Consider the following 19,865-nt stretch of genomic DNA (forward strand, 5'->3'; position numbering starts at 1 on the left):
ATATAATTTTCTTAAGTAGGTAAGAAATTTGGCAAGAAGTGAGTTCCGGCACCTTTGTTTTTTTTTAAAGCTCTGCCTATAACTGGACCGGTTGGTTTTGTCTATCTCAGATTTTCATCTACTACGATAAAATTGCATTTAATTTGTACAATGAAATGACAATAATTATCGCCATAAATGATATTACTTTTATATATCCACACGTCATTTTGTATTAATCTTTAATTAATTCAGAATAGTATAATACCTATTATATGAGTGATCACTTACAGGTAAACGGACTAGCGTAATAATTCATGACGTAAAATATCGCAGAGAAGTTTCATTTTGCATTGTTTCTTCTTCTTCGTTGAGATTCCGAGCGCCTTCTCCGCAGCTGCACTCTCATGACATTCGACGGTACACACGTCTTACGTACTAGTGCTTTTAGTGATGTAAACGTCCGAGGCGCTGACTGATTCCCTACGATAACAATTTTAGCAATCAAATTATAATTTTTCAAATAAAACCACATATTTACATATTTTTAAAAGGTTGTACCTACAGTGATGGTTTTTTGTATTTATATTTTTCACGTAGACATTTATTGACTTCAAACTTATCAAATAGTTTTCATGAATTTACATTTAACAAATGAATCTCGTAGGTTTCTTCTGCTATTGAAACACTTTTGCCTGTTATCGCGAGGGATGGTTTTCAATCCTGGTGTCCTAATGAATTTGAATTTACATGCGCCTATCAATTACCTACGTGGTAAAAGCCATGAATTATTCTGGATCAGAACCGTTTTCTCGTTTAAGCCTATCAGGCATCATTAGCGAGAGGTACAAGACTAGTTAATGCGCACCCCAAAGACGTAGATATTTTCGGTGACGTGAATGTATTTTGTATTCGAAATTTTATTTTTCTGTATAAAATTGTACTTAAGTATGTTTTTATTTTATTTGTTATTATTATTATTTTATATATTATTCTCTTCTCTCTCTTGTGAAGGTAATATTTGTTATAATGTAAATCTCATGTTGTGTACGTCTTGAATTTAGAATTGTTATGTTCACAATGTTTTGTTTTCTTAAATAAATAAATAAAAATTGACCAAAAGTGAAGTTAAATAGTTCCAGATAAAATGCCACCCGCTAGCATTTTTAGTTTTTATTTAAATTCATTATCTACATACTGTTTTTACTCCTATGGCACTACCGTCACCTCAAAAAACTCATCCGCTGTTCGGTCCTCCGCTCTACTTCTCCGCCGTGGTCTTCACGCGCTTCCTTCCTTCCCGCTACGTCCGGCTACGCCGCCTCTAGGTGGAGCTACGCCACCTCTACGTGGAGCTACGCCACTCACCGCCCGACGCTGAGAGTTCTTTGTAAAGTATTTTTATTTATTTATTTATATTTTACCGAGGCTTTGACTGCGACTCGCTGTCATATCATATCGCCTCTTCTCTTCTAGTAGGGCAGTGCTTCCCAAAGTGTGGTACGCGTACCCCTGGGGTACGGGAAGAGTTTGGTGGGAGTACGCGCTGCAACGAGCTTTGGCTGCGCCTGATGCAACAAAGTATTAATACAACATCAATACAACATCCATGCTAGAAGGTTTATCGCATGCGGAAGAAGAGAAATTGTTGGAATTAGCTTCAGACGGATTCTTGAAAAATAAATGTAAGGAGTGTACTTTCACATCATTTTGGTTGCAAATGCAACATTTGTATCCAGTTTTAACAGAGAAAGTACTGAAATACATCTTGCCTTTTCCAACCTCATATCTATGTGAAGTTGCTTTTTCATCATTTGTAGACAAAATAGGAGAGGCTTTTGGATGTGAAACCGCATCTCAGATTAAAATTAATAACCAGGGAACCAAATTACGATAATCTGTCGGCTCAACATAAACAATTTCATCATTCTCATTGATTTTAATGAATGTTATTTATAATATTACTTTTATTTATTTTATTTTAGTAGATACCTATACTGTATTAGGAATGAATTTTATTTTTTGTTTATTATTATTTTGTTTATGTAGGTACTAAAAAAGGAAAAAAATAAACATATTTTGATGGTTGTTAGAGTATATGCAATTTTTTTTGACGTACTCAGTGTTACGAAAATTATAGAAGGGCTATACAGATATCGAAAGTTTGGGAATAACTAAGTAGGGGATCCGCCGATCAGATCCTCACTCCTATTCTGTTAAAAAACTTTACAATTTTGCCAATCTCATCCGTTTTACCCACCGCCAGGGCACCTTTCAATTTGTCGACATTCTCAAAGATATCCGCAATTCACAGCTGTACTCTGTGACATTCATACTTGTACTGTTATTATGTACAATGTCCTCTAAAGCATCACATTCATCGCAGAGCTGCGAATCGCTTCATGAAGGCATCAAATCTTCTTTTTAATTTTTCAAATTTAACTTCAGTTTTTTCCAATTATAACTAGAATCAGTGAGCGACAGTATAACTTCTGTGACAGGGAGGAAGTAGCTCCGTAGAGCCTGTGGTGTCCGACAATTCTATATCAATTCATAGTGACTTTTATTTTCTTGACTTTCTCTTGACCTTTTATCTGTGTTGTTTTGTATGTTTTTTTGTGTAAATAAATACTTTAAATGTTGCATCGTGTGTTTCTATTCCCACACCCACTTTCTATTGCATTGTCAGTGTCATGCAGTGATGCCAACCGTACTATAATTATAGTATTTGCACTATAATTTTGGCCTGCGTACTATGTACGATACAAAAGTCCGAAAATACTATAATTTTGAATTCACGGGGAAAAAGTTGGCAATAGATGAAAATATAGCAGCAAAGATGTTAGGCAGAGGTAAAAATAAAAACAACAAGCATTAATACAACATCCATGCTAGAAAGTTTATCGCATGCGGAAGTAGAGCAATTGGTGAATTAACTTCAGACGGATTCTTGCAAAATAAATATAAGGAGTGTACTTTAACATCATTCAGGTTGCAAATGCAACATCTGTATCCAGTTTTAACAGAGAAATTCCTGAAATACATCTTGCCTTTTCCAACTTCATATCTATGTGAAGTTGCTTTTTCAGCATTTGTAGACAATAAGTCAAAAAAAAGGAACAGCCTTTTGGGTGTGGAACCGCATCTCAGATTAAAATTAATAACCAGTGAACCAAATTACGATGATCTGTCGTTTCAACATAAACAATTTCATCCTTCTCATAATGAATGTTATTTTTTATAATACAACTTTTATTTATATTTTATTATGAATGAATTTTATTTTTCGTTTATTATTATTTACTTTATGTAATACAAAAGGAAAATATAAATATATTTTGATTGTTATTAAAGTACTTACATGCATTTTTTGACGAAGGGTACTCAGTGTTACGAAAATTATAGAAGGGGTACCTACACAGATGTCAAAGTTTGGGAAACACTGGTCTAGAGAGCTACAATATATATGCCGAATTCCACCGAAAAAAAATGTTCTTTTGATTTACACCACCACCGACTGTAGTGGGTGTAGTCGTTCTTTTCGCCGAATGTTTATCGTAGATTTTTGGTTTTGAGGATATTGAGGATATTGAGTGTATTGAGGTTCCAAAATATTAGTTGAAAATGGACAAAAAAAAGTATTATTGCATTTAATTTATACACAAACCTACTCAACACAACACAGCCTAATATCTCGTTTATCGGTCTTTTGTCTATTGCATTCGGTGTACCTACACCATGGCCCCCACATCCTGAAACGGGCCCTCAGTCTACGGTATTTGGCGGGCCCCTTATCAACCGTTTTGATTAACGGCAGTGTGTAACACTACATTAACGTTTATCAATTGTGTTTTCGTTCAAATTGAGGGTACTTATACAGTGAATTATTGGCGATTTTCAATACTTCTACTTTAATAATGGAGCTGTCGAGTATCGACACATAATAATCAGAAAATATATTGCACAATCATGTAATTTAAAATGTTTATGGCCATGAAGCATAATAGCGCCGCAGGCGACTATTTTTACTATTAAAGCTAATTTATGATGTGTGTTTATCTCACTTATCTGGTCAACCCGACGCGCCGGGCCCCCCACAGCCCGGGCCTCCAGGCTAGAGCCCTGTCAGCCCTCTCCAGCCATGACCTACACCACTCCGGAATTCGGGTGGACACCGAGAATTTTTTGACAGTTCATTAGGGAACGGGTTTCTAAAAAACCCGACATTAGTGTTTCGAAATTTTTGTGTTAGAAATTAAAATCTAAGAAATTTTTCTAAAAAGGGTGCTGGAGAATAAATTACAAATCATTTTTTTGCCGTGTTATTTGTCTAAGCCCAAGAGTTTATTGGCTTTCAATTTCAATGTGTAAAATCATTCTGATAATTTTTATATTTGGGGGGTGCCAGGGCCCCTTGCCCCCCCCTGGGTGCGCCACTGTTCGCACATGTATACGTAGACGTCACGCAATTTTCATTATGCGATATCACGCATCGGGAATTTATAGCAATATACACCTTTATTGTAATGCGTTAGAACAGATTATGCCATTCGTCAGACCCGACAAAAAAGTGAGTCTCATTTTTTTCCCCAGATGCTTCGTCCATATTAATGTCATTGGTCAAAATACATAAAATAAATTGGTAAAAAAATAATTTGAAAAAATTGTGGAAAATGATAAAACAAGGATTTGATTAGTAAGTTGTATTATGTTGCGAATTGTTTTAGAATGACATATCTACATATTATTTCACATAAATAGGGACCAATATCAGCAAGTAGGTACCGTGCATGATCTAATCAGATACAGGTGCGTTTAACACACTCTCAATGAAATATTTATGATGCAATGGTCTCGTGAACACTGCAAAAGACTTTATATCACAAAACCCTTCATCTGTTAACAGAGCCACAGTGGCTACACCTCTTAGATACCACACAGTCGTGCCGTTTTCCGTATTACTTATGCCAAGTCCACTTCCACTGTCACCTTGGCATAGATTATTGGTTCCTGAAACAAACAGTATGAATCAAATCATTTATTTTATCATTCATTCATAACAACTCAGTGAACAAACCTTTGTTACGTTTGTGTGGGCTGTCAGCCTGTCAACCATACTTTAGCACCGGACAAAAGGTTTGCTTTTTATAATTAATGTATTTTTACAACGTTTTTATTAGCTCGTATAAATCTTGTTTTAACTAACTTCCCGACTAGACATTTGAAACTTTTAGAACATATCAGAACACGATGACAATGCATTCTTTAATACTTTTAGCAGAAGTGAATTCATTTTCAGTTATTTCTGTTTTGTATGGAAAGTTATTATTGTTGGTTGCTAAGGGGGTCCTAGCAACAAAATTATTAATATTTATTTATTTATTATATTATGATCAACAGAAAATTTAAAAACGTGGGATATAAAAAGTTCTTTTTATCTTGTTGTAATTATTTATATTTAAATTTATTGAATATCTATTAATACCGACCGCTATGATAATCAGATGTATTATTAGTTATTACGGTCTAATTAATTGTTTGATTTAAACTGACTAAGTTTAATTTTATTCATTTCAAAACTTCTGCCATTTCGGGACAAAACTAGTAAACTAGAGTATTCTCCACCTAACCTTGCCATATGGAATAGATTTTTTTGAATTAAAACGTGAGTAAACCAAGTGCTTGGAATTTACTAATACAATTATACGGTGTACGCAAGTAAACCAATCAAGTGCCTGGCTTTTACTATACGGTTGCGTATACACACAAATCCTTGTCACTGTGTACAATAGCAAGGTTACGTGGATGATACTCTACCAGCTGATGTGTAAATGTAAGTATGAATACCATACTAACTGAGCTATCCAATGTCAATCCCTGCAACAGGACTATTCTCAATAGTTTATAACACAGATATCACTCTGACTCATTAACGAAGCGGTTATCGGCAATAATTGGTAACATACGGCACCACGTCTTATTTGATTATAATCAAAAATCAAAAAAGACAGCTCACGGTTAACGCGGGCATGATTGGCTGTGTTAAAAAACGTCACACCTGACAGTTAACTTTCCGGAATACGACAAATCACATTTATCACTTTTTTATTGATTTTGGAGTTATGTTATATGTTTGAATAGTCCGGTTGAAGTCTTTAATTTATATTTCCTACGTACTGACAACTTCGTGAACCACTAATAAATAAAGGCCAACAAATATTGTTATTGTATCATACCATTTAATGCACCCGCACAAATCTTGTCAGGAGACAGGAAATTCACAAATTTTTCACTTGCAATTTTTTTGCATGTTGACAGAACTATTGTTGGCAACGTTAGTGCTTTCAGCTGTGGTGCAAACGGACCTTCCGGTGTCTCGGATCCAAATCCAGCCACCTGCAGAAGATAGCCAGTATTAGACTTGCCACTTCATAACTTTGCACTCTGGCTCTAGGATGTAAATGATGTAATATTAAAATTTTTTTTTTTTTTACATATATCTACAGTCGAACTTGGTATATTACGAGGAAGATGGGACCGACTGAATTTTCTCGTTATATAACATTTTTCGCGCCACGTTCTATTTAAGCATAGAACATAAAAATCTGAAAACCATCGTAAAAATCCCCGAAACAAGCATGGCATTCATAAACTATAAAATAAGTTGTTTATTGTAATGAAGTGCTGAGCCGCCGGCGTTGTTAGGTACCTATTGCACAAAGCTTCACAAAAATTGGATTTTTCACATGCAATTTCAACCATATGCGTGGATACTTTTTCAATGTTGTCGGCAAAAACGCACACTAAAAAAATTGGTACTTAGACAATAATTAACTAGCGTCATAAACGTAATCCGATCCCGGCGGCATCGGTCTAGTTAACTGCCCGGTCAAATTTTATTGCTTAGGATCGAAAATGTTGTTTTTAAACGATCGACACATTTGTAGGGTGAATACCCTACCATCCGCATGACTTGGCAGGAAACCATCAATTTATAATTACAATGTATCTTGCAACATAATATTGTTAAAATTGCAAATCAAGCGATGTATGTGAATCAATCAAATTTCAACAAAGCTAATTTAGCAAAAATAATTCAATAATTATATTAATCAATTATTTATAATTTACAAAACGATTTATCATGATATGCACAAAAGTTGTTTATATGAAAATCATTCTTGCCTAATTATTAAAAACTGCTTAATTGTTAAAATTGAAATCAATTGTTTATACGAAATGAATTATGCATTACACAACAAAGCATGATTATCAAAATATTCAAGTGGTGATAGCAGCATTTTCTATTTTATTGAATCACTATAAAAACACTAAGTACATGAAATAAACATGTCAGTCAGTTATCAAAGATTTAGCCGTAAGGTTATCGTTCACTCCGCCCGATCGACTTCGCAATTCGTCAGAACGCATAACCGTGATTTCACTCATCTAAATTATAATCTGTAAACGTACCTGTAATAATTAAATTAATATTTATTTGGAAGGAGATAATAAAACCAGGGTTCATTTCATTCACGCACCAAATTCTGGGTTATTCATTTTGGAGTCAACCAACCCTGCCTGTTCCTTATTCCATCTCACTTCTAAACATTAACAGTTTAGCTCGGTATACCCGAGAAGTAGCTCGTTATATAAGTAAATAAATGTATGGATAAAATCATAAACTAAAATGTCAACGAATTTTTCCTCATGACATCCGAGATCTCGCTATATCCGTGATCGTAATAACCAAGTTCGACTGTATTATCTACCTATTTGTTATATTATTACTACATATTATATTAATACAGGTGAATATCATTAATTTGATCTTAGTAGCTGATGATAGCTTGGGAAATATAGCAAATTTTTCACTTCTGGAAAAGGAAAAAAAATATTTTTCGTCTGATTACATTGATTTTCAGTTAAGATAAAATTATGTAGTTTTTTGCTTCTGGATACTAAAATTATTGCATTTCAAAGCCCATGATAGATATAGCCTAAATGCCACATGGCTTAATTATTTTATTATTTGATTGATAATTCTACTTTTATACTTTTGTTATCTTTCTCACCGGCCTAACCGATTTATTTCTTTTCAGATCCCTGCGTATTATGCCCAACGTAAGAATTGCACTGCTTAACGCTTTCGCTGCTGAATAGATAATGAGATTTTAATTGCCCCCTTTAAAATGCACGTTAATTACATCGATCGGCCTCCAGGTCATTACGCACCGTGTGCGTCTTCCGCGTCCAAAGTATTAAGCATATTATTTTGTTTATCATAGGTATAATAATATAGGTACTACTAAAAATAACAATAGATTGACCCTTTTATTCAAGATCTTCATAATTATTATGAAGTATTCAAGTTAAAAAAATAGATTTTTTTTGGAAAATATTGGAAGAATCCAAAAAATATCCATGAATCCGACGAGGAGTCGGTCCAAAAATATCTAGAATTTTTCAAATACTTACGTTATTAATAAAATGGTTATAATGCTTTTTAAACAATGTACCAACTATTAGGTGTATAATACTATTTAAAAAAAAAGGTTTCCATTCTTTTAATTATTACAAATTGTATAGGTACATACCCTTGTTAGAGTTCCATCTTTGGATTGTTGCTTATCATTTTCTGAATCTTGAAGATCTAAACATATCGGCATTACATATTCAGAAAAGATTATTGGCGTTTCTAATACAAGAATCGCTAAATCGTTCGTATATTCGTAATCGACCCCTCCAAAAACAATTGGAATTTCAATTTTTTTAATCTGAAATCATAAAATCAAATCGTGGTTTTTCATCTTCTTTACTCAAATAGTCAGCACAACTGCGTCAGTGGACCGCATTACTTGGCCTTAATTTCTTCCCACATTTTGTGTCTAATAGCAACAATTCCAGACTGATAATCAATAAACTATTACATTAACTTACGTGAAAATAAATATGTAGAAGCATTAACTGATAAATAACCGCTTTATAATATCAACGGCACCTAGAAAAACCGCCCCGAAAAAAAACCCGGTCAAAGATTGTCATGTACATTTTGTATGAACCAGTTCACGCTGCACCGGGCCGGGCCCAAGCGTCGCCCACGGCCCGGACGAGGCCCGCCCGCGCCTCAGCACCAATTTTTCTTTCTCTCTTTCGTGTTTTCTATATTGTGTTATCTCTTTCCTTTTTGCCACCAGTTCCAAGCTGACATGTGGTTACCGGCAATCTTTGGCTGTCAATGAGAATATAATATATATGGGTTTTCAGAATATGTGGTGGATTTGATTTATCGTACGTTGGGTTAGACATAATGGAATTATTGAATATGAAATGTGTTTTTTCCCTATAATTGAGATAGAAAACTTAAATTTCAGAAAAAAAAGTTTCCTACAAAAAAGTAGATACCTGTCGATCAAACGCTCACTACCTAGAAATTAAAATATATCATTTGAATATTTAAGCCGTACGTATCTACATATTATTTACTTCAACCGCCGCTATCCATCATAATAGTTATGTGTAGCTATATCTCACCTGAATTTTTTGAATGTATGCATCCTGTATTTCTTCTGTGTGGTTAAACTCGCTAAACATTTTCCCTACTGCTACCAGCAGTTCACTTGGTTTAACTTTAAAGTCACTACTACTATAACAATGTCCAGCTGGAAATATTTGTAATAATTAGTATAATATAGTACAAAATTAAAATCGGTATATATATATAATATATATTTTTTCGACCATGTCCGATCCTAATAAGATCATACGGGCCTCCACAGAATACATACTAATACCTCCAGGAAACTCATGTGTGTGACGTCTCTTCAGGTCCTGGTATTTTACCACGTTTTTATTAGCTCGTATTCTTGTTTATCCAGTACTATTTTTTTCTTGTTTGTCCAAGATTTGTATTGGACGATTGAAGATTTTTAACTAACTTCCCGACTAGTTAGACAATGGAATATATCAGAACACGACGACAATGCATTCTTTTAATACTTTTAGCCATTTTTAAGCATAATTGAATTCATTTTCAGTTAATTCTGTTTTGTAAGGGAAGTTATTATTGTTGGTTGCTTAGGGGGTCCTAGCAACTAAATTATTAATATATAGTGCGTTACTATGAAAATCAATATGAAATGTCAAAATAACATTTCAGTATTCTATATTTATTCAGTATTTCTATCAAGTATTTTTTTTTATCGTTTAAGCTAGTCTAGTCAAGTTTATATTATGATTCAACAGAAAATTTAAAAACGTTGTAAGTATATATAAAGTTCTTTTTATCTTGTATGTATTTTATTATTAGTTTGGGATTCAAACTTGCAAAACGTTTAAAATCATTCAATTTATTGATGTATATCATATTTATATATATATATTTTTATTCAGTATGTCTATCAAGTACAATAAAAAGTTTTTATTAATACATAGGATTGTCAAGTTTTATATGATTCAACAGAAAATTTAAAACCGTGGTATATAAAAAGTTCTTTTTATCTTGTAATTATTTGTGTATGAGGTGACATTGTAGGGATTTGTGTTACACATTGTAATACAGGCAAAAGTATAAAATTGATAATACATAACTCCGCACAGAGTTGGGCTGGGCTTATTATAGATATAAAAACATTTACATTATTACATTATTTATGATTCAAGGGTGGCTTTCAATTTTACACGTTCTGTTTTGTCACGGAACCGAAAGCCACCCTTATGGTTCCGTGACAAAACAGAACAGTGACAAAACAGAACAACGATAAATATAACTATGACCTTTCAGGAAAAATATAAATTTAATATTGAAATTATCCTATCACTATTATGTTAATAGATTTTTAATAGCACAGATTTTCAATACGCCATAATAAATAAAATTATATCCCTAATTTCTGCATTCCCAATCGCTAGAAAGCCTCAAATAAACGGGAATTTGCCGGCAAGCTTAGGATATCTCATATTAATCAATATAATATGTTCAAAATTATTGGGTGAATAGGTACAACGAAATAATGACCTAACCCAACCTAATCTAACCTAAATAGATTCCACAAAAATTAATGTTTCATTTTTCCCCTGGCTGTTCTGTTTTGTCCATTTACGTGCGCAACTCCGCGTAACATTTAACCTCAAATCAAATCATAATGTAAACCTTCAAACTCAACATAAAAACTAATGTGACAGTCCTGTATTAATGCCGTGTGGATCCAAACTTTATATCTAGGTACAATATAAAACCAAGAAAATGCAACCACTGTGTATTATTCCTCATTACCCGAATTACCATATCATGCACACGCAACGATCCCTTTGAAATGAGATAGTAATAACATCGGGGGTAAGAACAGCACATACGTTCACCCCCCGATATAACATCATTGTCGTTAGTAACACCATTATCAAGTCGTATTGACAATGGTGTTATAATCCAAATAACTATCGACTTAAAAAAACATACTGTAAAATTTAATATAATTTTTATTATCATTTGCAAAATGGAATGCTGACTCAATTAATATCTACTTTACTATAAAATATTAAGTACGTGTTCGTGTTATAATATATTTTTGTGCTTTATATTGTTAAATTTGTATTAGCTACTACTGTTTCAAATTGTTTCATACATGACGTATTTATTTACGCGTTTATTTAATATTTATCCATATTAATAATATACGCAACACTATCGTAGATATTTTTTTGCAAATGATGTTGACGGCCCTGTGTAACGTGCCTTTTGCCCAAATTGAAGCATATTATTCTTAGGTGACGGAATCTTGATTTTCAATCTCTTCTCTCTCTCTCTCTCTCACTATCATTTTTTTTAAATATAAAATAATAATAATAATATTATACTCACTGCTAATAATATGTAGTCTGCTTATAATATTCCCACCGCAAACGTATTGAAACTCTTCACGGTCGGGCTTATAATATATTGCTGTGTGCCAGGGAAATTCCCCTTTCTTCGCATATTTATCATTATCTTCCGACATGATAAGTGAATTGGATGCCGATATTCCGCATACTAAAACATACAATTTTATGTATTTCCATATTGCACAAAACAGATCAATACGATGAAAATTCAAAAGCCTGGTCGCACATAGACCAAAACTTTGATGGTAAGTTTGATTTATGACTTAATGGGGGACAAGCCATTGAATGCAAGAAATACTGGGCGCCGTGAATGTCACGAAAATAAGATTTAAGATTATGATTTAATAATTGCATGACTGATTTCAAATATTTTGAAATTTCTGACGAATCTAGTGTGTTATCTGCGTCAAAGAAAATTGCCGTTGCTGAATGTCGTCAAATATTACTAATATTGAATGCGCGTTGCATTTACGTGACAAACTTTAATTTTAATACATAATAATAAATATTATGATATATATAAACTAGATAGAGTATAGACGTAAATTTTGAAAATAACACATTCGTAACACTTGTTCAAGTTTATTCCATATTCGTCCACATTAAGACCGTATCGCACTTCCTATTATTTTTGTGTTTTTTGGCATACTATTTTACTATTTAATGTGAATGTATTATATTTCCTTCTATTAGCATGTTAAATACTGAAATGCACTGCATTTTGTGTCTCATGTTATTTTTCTCCATCGAACATAATATTTATGGAAAATTGGAAAAACCAATAATTGCTTACTAGATATAAAATTATTTGGTGAAACTTCCATATTTTAATCGAAGAAATTTCACATTATCAGAATTAGAGTTGGTTATTTCCCGAGAAAATCTCAATCTCGAGAATCGGGATTTCCAGAAAAGTGTTCTCGAGAATTCTCAAGATATCGGGATATTTAAAAAAAAACCTGGAAAAATCCTAAAATCAGTGTACAAATAGACAAATTCCAAAAAATATGATTTTTTTTATTTATGTAATAAGACAAACAAATAGAAGTAGAAAAACAAAAATAATTCAAAACATTACTTATTAAAATAGCATTTTAAAAAACATAGACTATCAATCGCTGCATCTGACAATCGCGTACGCTTTTGAGACACAAAATTCCCTGAAAAATTGCACTCATTTTGAGTCGACGTTGGCTTAACTGTGTTAAATGCACCGATAAGTCTTTGAACGTTCTGTGTTTTCTGTCCACTTTTTTCATATAGAAAAATTGTTTTTTCAATTAATATTTGAAAATAAAGAAATCTCGAATCTCGAAGATCCGGGATTTCCCAAAATGTTAAAAATTTCAATTGTCGAGAATCAGGATGGAAAATCTCGAAAATTGCTCGAGAATTCCCGTCGGGAAATTCCCGAAACCCAACTCTAATCAGAATACGTCGTACTTATATTTTCAATGCTTTCTGGATACAGAATAGATTAATACAATATAGAGTTTATCGTACTTGCAGTGCACTTTGGAATACTTTGGTCCCAAGATCCATCTTTGCACAGCAATGTTGGCAATCGTTCTTTGGAGTAGTGTCCCACTTCGCATGTCACCGTGGCTAATGATCCAGAGGGAACTGGTACGTCGCAGCCAATTACGAGATTCTTTTCTTTGGATAATGGGTTCGAACAATTAAACTTGACGGTTAGACTATCAAGAGAGTCGCACATTTCTGAAACACAAACAAGAACATGGAACTATAGTAGATAATTACTAACTAGCACTCTGAGTAGTTAGAAGCAATCTGTACCTACATGTTATATGGTATTAACGGCCCACATGCACCATGTAGGTCAAAATGGAGATTTTATGGTGTTTTCAGAGCATAAGCCTGGACATTCCTTAAACGTTGTAGATAATCCATTTATATAATTTTGAAGACTTATTATCCTTTATATGTATTTTAAACATTTGATGACTGCTTAAAGTATTTTTATTTTTTAAGGGATTTGACGATGCATATGCCTATTGATTGTATTATTAATTTACAATATTTTTTTTTAATATTTTTAATTTTTTTTTTAAATTTCAATAATTTTTTGTTATTTTTATTGTAATCCTTGACTTAATAGGTAAGTCATATTTTTTTACCTCTCTTATTGTATTAATTTATTGTGTAAATAAGAATTAATTCGTTGTCAGTGTGTACCTATATATTTACTTTTTGGTGAGTGCGCATAGTGCAGACCTGGATATGCCGAAAGGCGAAACCCGGGTCGCAAAAAACGACTGAAATGGAATAGTACAAAACTTAAATCAAGTAGAATATCGTAATTCTTTGTTAGGTGCATTCATTCTAGTCTTGCCAAATTGTAGTAAATAATGACAACGCATGTTGGAATAATGTCGAGAATAATATTATTATGTACATACTGTATTGGAAAACATGATTATTCGATAGAATATTGTGTTGATAAAAATAATTAAAATAAATATAAAAATACATAATACTACTTAATATTAATAATATTTTCTCGTGTGCACTTTCAGAGTCCTTTACTGCAGACAGTATACAAACTCATTTATTGATATTTACAAGATAAAAAGAACTTTTTATATACAACGTTTTTAAATTTCCTGTTGGGTCATATAAACTTGACTTGACTAGCTTAAACGATCAAAAAAATTTGTACTTGATAGAAATACAGAATAAATATAGAATACTGAAATGTCATTTTAACATTTCATATTGTTTTCCATAGTAACGCACGGATATATTATTTATTAGGTTGCTAGGACCCCAGACCCCTAGCAATGAATAATAGTGTTTTACTTTTTACGGATTTCTTCCGAAATAACTTTTCATACAAAACAGAATTAGCTGAAAATGAATTCAATTCTACTTAAAGATGGCTAAAAGTATTAAAATAATGTATTGGCATCGTGTTCTGGTGTATTCTAAAAGTTTAAAATGTCTAGCTAGTCGGGAAGTTAGTTAAAAATCAATTGCAAGATTTGTACTGGATAAACAACCACCGGACAAACAAGAATACGACTTAATAAAAACGTAAAAAAAAAGATAGCACAGTCCTGTTTTTTGCTACGTATTTTTACTGACTTATAGGTACGTGCTGCAAATCAAACCTATTCTTGCTAGCGTTGACGTGACCGTTCGCATTTAAAATCGTCAAGTGAGATTTTCTTTGTATGAGTTGTACATTGCATATTAACATTAATATGATAAAGTAACTCACTCAAGCAGGTTCCCAGGTCCAACTTCCAATTATTGGTGTTACCATCGCACACATTTTCTTCGGCAGTAGAACTATACCCAGATGAACATTTCAAGGAGATTGATGTACGCGGTGGCACAACGTGTCCTGGTTTTTTGTCATCCAGGTTTAACGCGGTATATCTGCCATTTGGTGGATGATTTGGAATCACACAGCCTTCACTGAAAAAAAAAAATATTGGTTCAATTTACATAATGGATCTTTATCACTAAACTTAATCAATTAGTTAATCTAGTGGCTTTTAGAATAACTTGTTAATAATACATAACGACGCCTGGATGACCTCATTTGGGATGCGGAATCTGCTGCCTGCAAGAATAATCCAAGTGCTCTCTTTCGCATCACCAGAGCAATTTGCGGTAGGAAACGTCCAGTGGTCACTGCATTACGCAACTCTGACGAAGTGACAGTCACTGAACCTGCAAAGGTCCAGGAGCTATGGCGCCAACATTTCAGTGATGTCTTGAATCGCCCACCTCCATTGCATCCCTTCGATATTCCGTCGGAGATCACCGCCCTCAGAATCACTACTGCATCGGGATTCTGCGAAGATCCTCCGACAACTGCTGAAGTTAAAGAGGCTGTCAAAAGACTGAAGCGCAGGAAAGTTCCTGGAGATGATGGCATCCATGCAGAATTTTTGCTCTGCGGACTGAGCGCTGTATTGCCGTCCTTGTGTGACCTTCTGCACGAGGTGTGGGAAAGGGAGCAGTGCCCCAAAGCCTGGAGGGATGGTACCATTGTTACTCTGCAAAAAAAGGGTAACCCACAAGACTGTCATAATTACAGAGGAATCACTCTCCTCAGCGTTCCCGGGAAGGTGTTGGCGCAGATTCTCCTGTACAGGATTAGAAGTCCCATGCTGGACGTTTTGCGTGCGCAGCAGAGTGGATTTGTCCCGGGGAAGTCCTGCTCAGAGCATATTTCAACTCTCCGATGCCTCCTGCAACAGTACCAAGAGATGAATATACCTGTCGCTTGCTGCTTCGTGGACTATGAAAAGGCATTTGACAGTCCTCATCGTGAATCTCTGTGGCAAATTCTGCTTGGCTATGGTATCCCACGGAAACTGGCCGCCGCGATGAGTGCTCTCTACACCAATACAGAGTGTCGCGTGAGAGCAGCCGGAACATCCTCTGACCTCTTTGAAATCATGCCAGGAGTCAAGCAAGGATGTGTACTTGCGCCCTTTCTTTTTATCATCATGATGGATTTCATAATGCGTAAGACGGTTTGCCCCGACAGTGGGATACGCCTACGTCATGATGACACAACCGATTTATGCGAAGAAAGACTGTGCGACTTGGAGTATGCAGACGACGCAGTCGTATTTGACTCGACGATCGAAAGGTTGGAAGTAACCGTGAACAGGCTCGCCGCGAACTCGAAGCGTCTGGGTCTTCATCTGAATGCCGCTAAGACCAAATCCATGTGCAGTGCTGCATGCATCGACGCCAACACTCCTCTGCGGGTTTCCGGTCTGCCCGTCGAGCTGGTGTCCAGATTCAAATACTTGGGTGCCACGGTTGCCAATGATGGTGGTATTTCTAGTGAGCTTGGAATCCACATGGGTGTGGCGGGCTCTGCGTTCAACCAACTCGGAGTCGCATGGAGGTCAAGGCTGTATTCTGTGAAGACCAAATGTCGTTTGTTTAACGTGTGCGTGCTACCTGTACTCCTGTATGGCTCATCTTACTAAGCTTCAAGAGTCTTGGCTTTTGAGCTTTGAGAATCGATGTCTCCGCCGAATCTTAGGGGTACATTGGTACGACCGCGTTACAAACACCCGAGTTCGTGAGCAGACACAACAGCCTTCGGTGATTGAAGTTATCACGAAGAGACGATTTACGTGGCTGGGACACGTATTCCGGATGCCGCCAAAGAGTGCGGCACTTCGTACCCTTGTGGCACAGCCTCAAGGGTTCCGTCGCCGTGGCCGGCCCTCCCTCACCCTGCAGCGATGCTACAAAAGCGACCTACGTGCTGCAGGTCTGACATGGCGGGAGGCGCAGGAGTTGGCGATGGACCGAAGGAAGTGGCGCCAACTTGTGCTTGCCTTATGCCCCAATGTTGGGACGTGACAGGGTGGAAGAAGAAGAATACATAAAATAACAATATCCCTAAATGCCGTAAGGTGTGGAACCGAAAAGAAAGGCCGAGGTCAAACAAGAGAATAAATCCTCACCTACCTTGATCCTCACTGCATGATGGCCATTCACTCCTCGAGCAACGTCAATTATGACGCACAGTTTTGTTTGCTATATTACCTGTTAGTTTATTGTGATCTTCAGTTTTTAAGCAACCTTTTTTTTTTAACGAGTATGTAATATTATTCATTTAAAAATTATTTCTTTCAGATGACCCTCGCTTTCATTAATGCATACTAAGTATATTATTTTAAAACTGGGGGGGGGGGGGGGGGGTCGTAAGTTACTTGGTTATTATAAGGGGGTCGTGTATGGGGCGTTTATTATTTATACAATATTGATTACTTACGTTTTGGTTGATGGTTGGGTGTCCGAAACACTAGCTTGCGTCACAGGAGTCACTGAAAATATGATATTCAACAATCAACAGCTGCAACAATTCAATTAACAAATACAATCATTCAAGGCACATAATGTATTTCTCTTGAGATTTTGACTAACAAATGGATGAAGCATGTGATAAACAAACGGGACCTCATAAACGAATCTGCTTATAAACATATGGGTCCACTAATACAAATGTTATTCATCAGTAAATATATAATATGGATGTCGTTGAAAAATGAACTCTATTTTTCCCATAACGGCTCGGCACGTCAGACAGTTGAAAAATAATATGAGGGAACTTTTGGCATGCGTACGTAAAAAGGTTCGCCAACCCTGCACGAGGCAATACTACATTACCGTTATTTTGGTTTAATATGAATGAAAAAGTTATACCTTCGCATTTCGGAAATTCTTTGATCCAATCATCGATAAACTCATCGCAAATATTATTCTCAACGTCCGTAGGAGAGTAACCTTTGTCACATCTTAAACTGATCTGTGACTTGTGACCAACACCTTCCCCAGGAGCAGCGTTCCGCAATCCAATGAGTACGAACTTTCCATTCAAAGGATTATTTGGCATCGTACATCCTTCCCTAAAAATATAAATACATATTTCGTAAGATTCCCCACAAAGGCATTAATCCAGTATGCATAGATTTCGTTGCGTAGTTCAAGTACATTAACTGGGTATTTACATATACGTATAATGTAAACATAACAATTATTTGTACGCATACGAATAGGTAGTCAAAATAATTGATGAAAAAAAATCAACATCCATATAATTAAAAAAAAAAAACCTTCGAAAAAAGGGTACCTATTAGGAAAAAATGTAGAAACGGTGGGTTCAGGGTTGAATGGGATTTGAACTCACATTGGCATCATTTCCAAAGTTATTAGCAATACTATCAAAGAAGAAACAGATTGATAAATATATTATAAAAGTTCTCATTTAGACAGTGAAAGATGTGAGTTCGAATATCACTCAGCCCAAATTTTATTTCATTTAAAAAATATATTATTTTCCGAGATAGTAATTAGAATTAAAATTCCAACAAATACCGTTGGTCGATAGCTTTATTATTAATACATATCATGTAGGACGAGGCCCTGAGTCAGCGTCTGTGTATTAAAATGATGTGGTGTGGGGTGAGTATAATAATCAAGAACATATTGCGGAGAACGGTATTTATTTTACGATCAAGAAAATAATGAATTGTTGAAAATTATTGAAAATGGGGCCGACAAAGATGTCAAGGGCTCAGCTCATGTAACTGACCAAGTCCAACTGATTATATGATGCTATGGCCTGATACCTGCGGCCTGCTTTCCCAAAATTTAGCCAGCTTGGTCAGTCTAGGTAGGTAGTTTTGGTTTAACTTCAAACAGCTAATTTATACATTGATAGATAAACTTATTTACCACATCTATGCATGATTAAATTTATACCTTTTCTGACTAAATTGAACCTAATTGTTGGTCATGTGGCTGTCAGATGGTGATCCCGACTAATTAATTATTGGCCAATTGATATTCGTTTAGTTTATTTATGTAGGATGTTTTTCAAATTGATGTATTTTTTATATTTTAATTTAATTTTAAAGTCTGTAATATTCTCAACTCACGCACTTACCTACTAACTTATTCATTAAAAAATAATTAAAAATCATACGCTCATTATAAAGATTTTTGAATCGAGTTTACTAACCACTTCCTACAACACCACTGGTGGTTTTACTACATGTCATACAGAATTATATTTTAAATAATATATTATGTTAATTTTTAATTTTCATTGTTCACGACTGCATCAATAATATCTGCCTGATAGTGGATCGTGTATATGTTTAAATGTGTATTTCAACTCGGATTGATCGTTACAAAGTTAACTAACCAGCGATATTATTTTCAGTTAATTCTATAGAAATAAAAAAAAATCCACATACTTGTACATAACATCTTCTATAAACTCTTTATGCACAAAGGGCTTCGTGAATGTTGAATATGTGTTTGTACTGCACTTATCGTTGTTTTCGCTTGCTGGAGCAGTGCTCACGATTCCTCTTAAATACCATGTCGGAGTGTTTCTTTCAATGCTGCTGACCACAAGTCCACCTCCACTATCTCCTTTGCATACTCCAATTCCTGTTAAGAATGAATAATTTTATTACTTTAAAATGTCCCAGTAG

At 34.8% G+C, this 19,865-nt stretch overlaps 1 protein-coding gene across 1 annotated transcript in view; it reads right to left on the reverse strand.

Moving 5' to 3' along the window:
- Positions 1-4,667: 4,667 nt before the first annotated feature.
- LOC147077699 (ovochymase-1-like) overlaps positions 4,668-19,865 on the reverse strand; it is a 31,580-nt gene continuing 16,382 nt past the window's right edge. The window contains exons 11-20 of the mRNA XM_085960673.1: positions 19,623-19,821; positions 18,067-18,269; positions 17,636-17,687; positions 15,101-15,300; positions 13,363-13,578; positions 11,840-12,007; positions 9,514-9,641; positions 8,577-8,756; positions 6,216-6,375; positions 4,668-4,989 (exon numbers count right to left, since the gene is read on the reverse strand). Of these exons, the coding sequence (XP_085816799.1) occupies positions 4,775-4,989; positions 6,216-6,375; positions 8,577-8,756; positions 9,514-9,641; positions 11,840-12,007; positions 13,363-13,578; positions 15,101-15,300; positions 17,636-17,687; positions 18,067-18,269; positions 19,623-19,821 (1,721 nt within the window). The 3' untranslated portion in view covers positions 4,668-4,774. The remainder of the gene's footprint in view (positions 4,990-6,215; positions 6,376-8,576; positions 8,757-9,513; positions 9,642-11,839; positions 12,008-13,362; positions 13,579-15,100; positions 15,301-17,635; positions 17,688-18,066; positions 18,270-19,622; positions 19,822-19,865) is intronic.

Source organism: Rhyacophila brunnea, unplaced genomic scaffold, assembly GCF_057557595.1.
Source record: "Rhyacophila brunnea isolate RB1 unplaced genomic scaffold, BYU_Rbru_1.0 scaffold_12, whole genome shotgun sequence".
Lineage (NCBI taxonomy): Eukaryota > Metazoa > Arthropoda > Insecta > Trichoptera > Rhyacophilidae > Rhyacophila > Rhyacophila brunnea.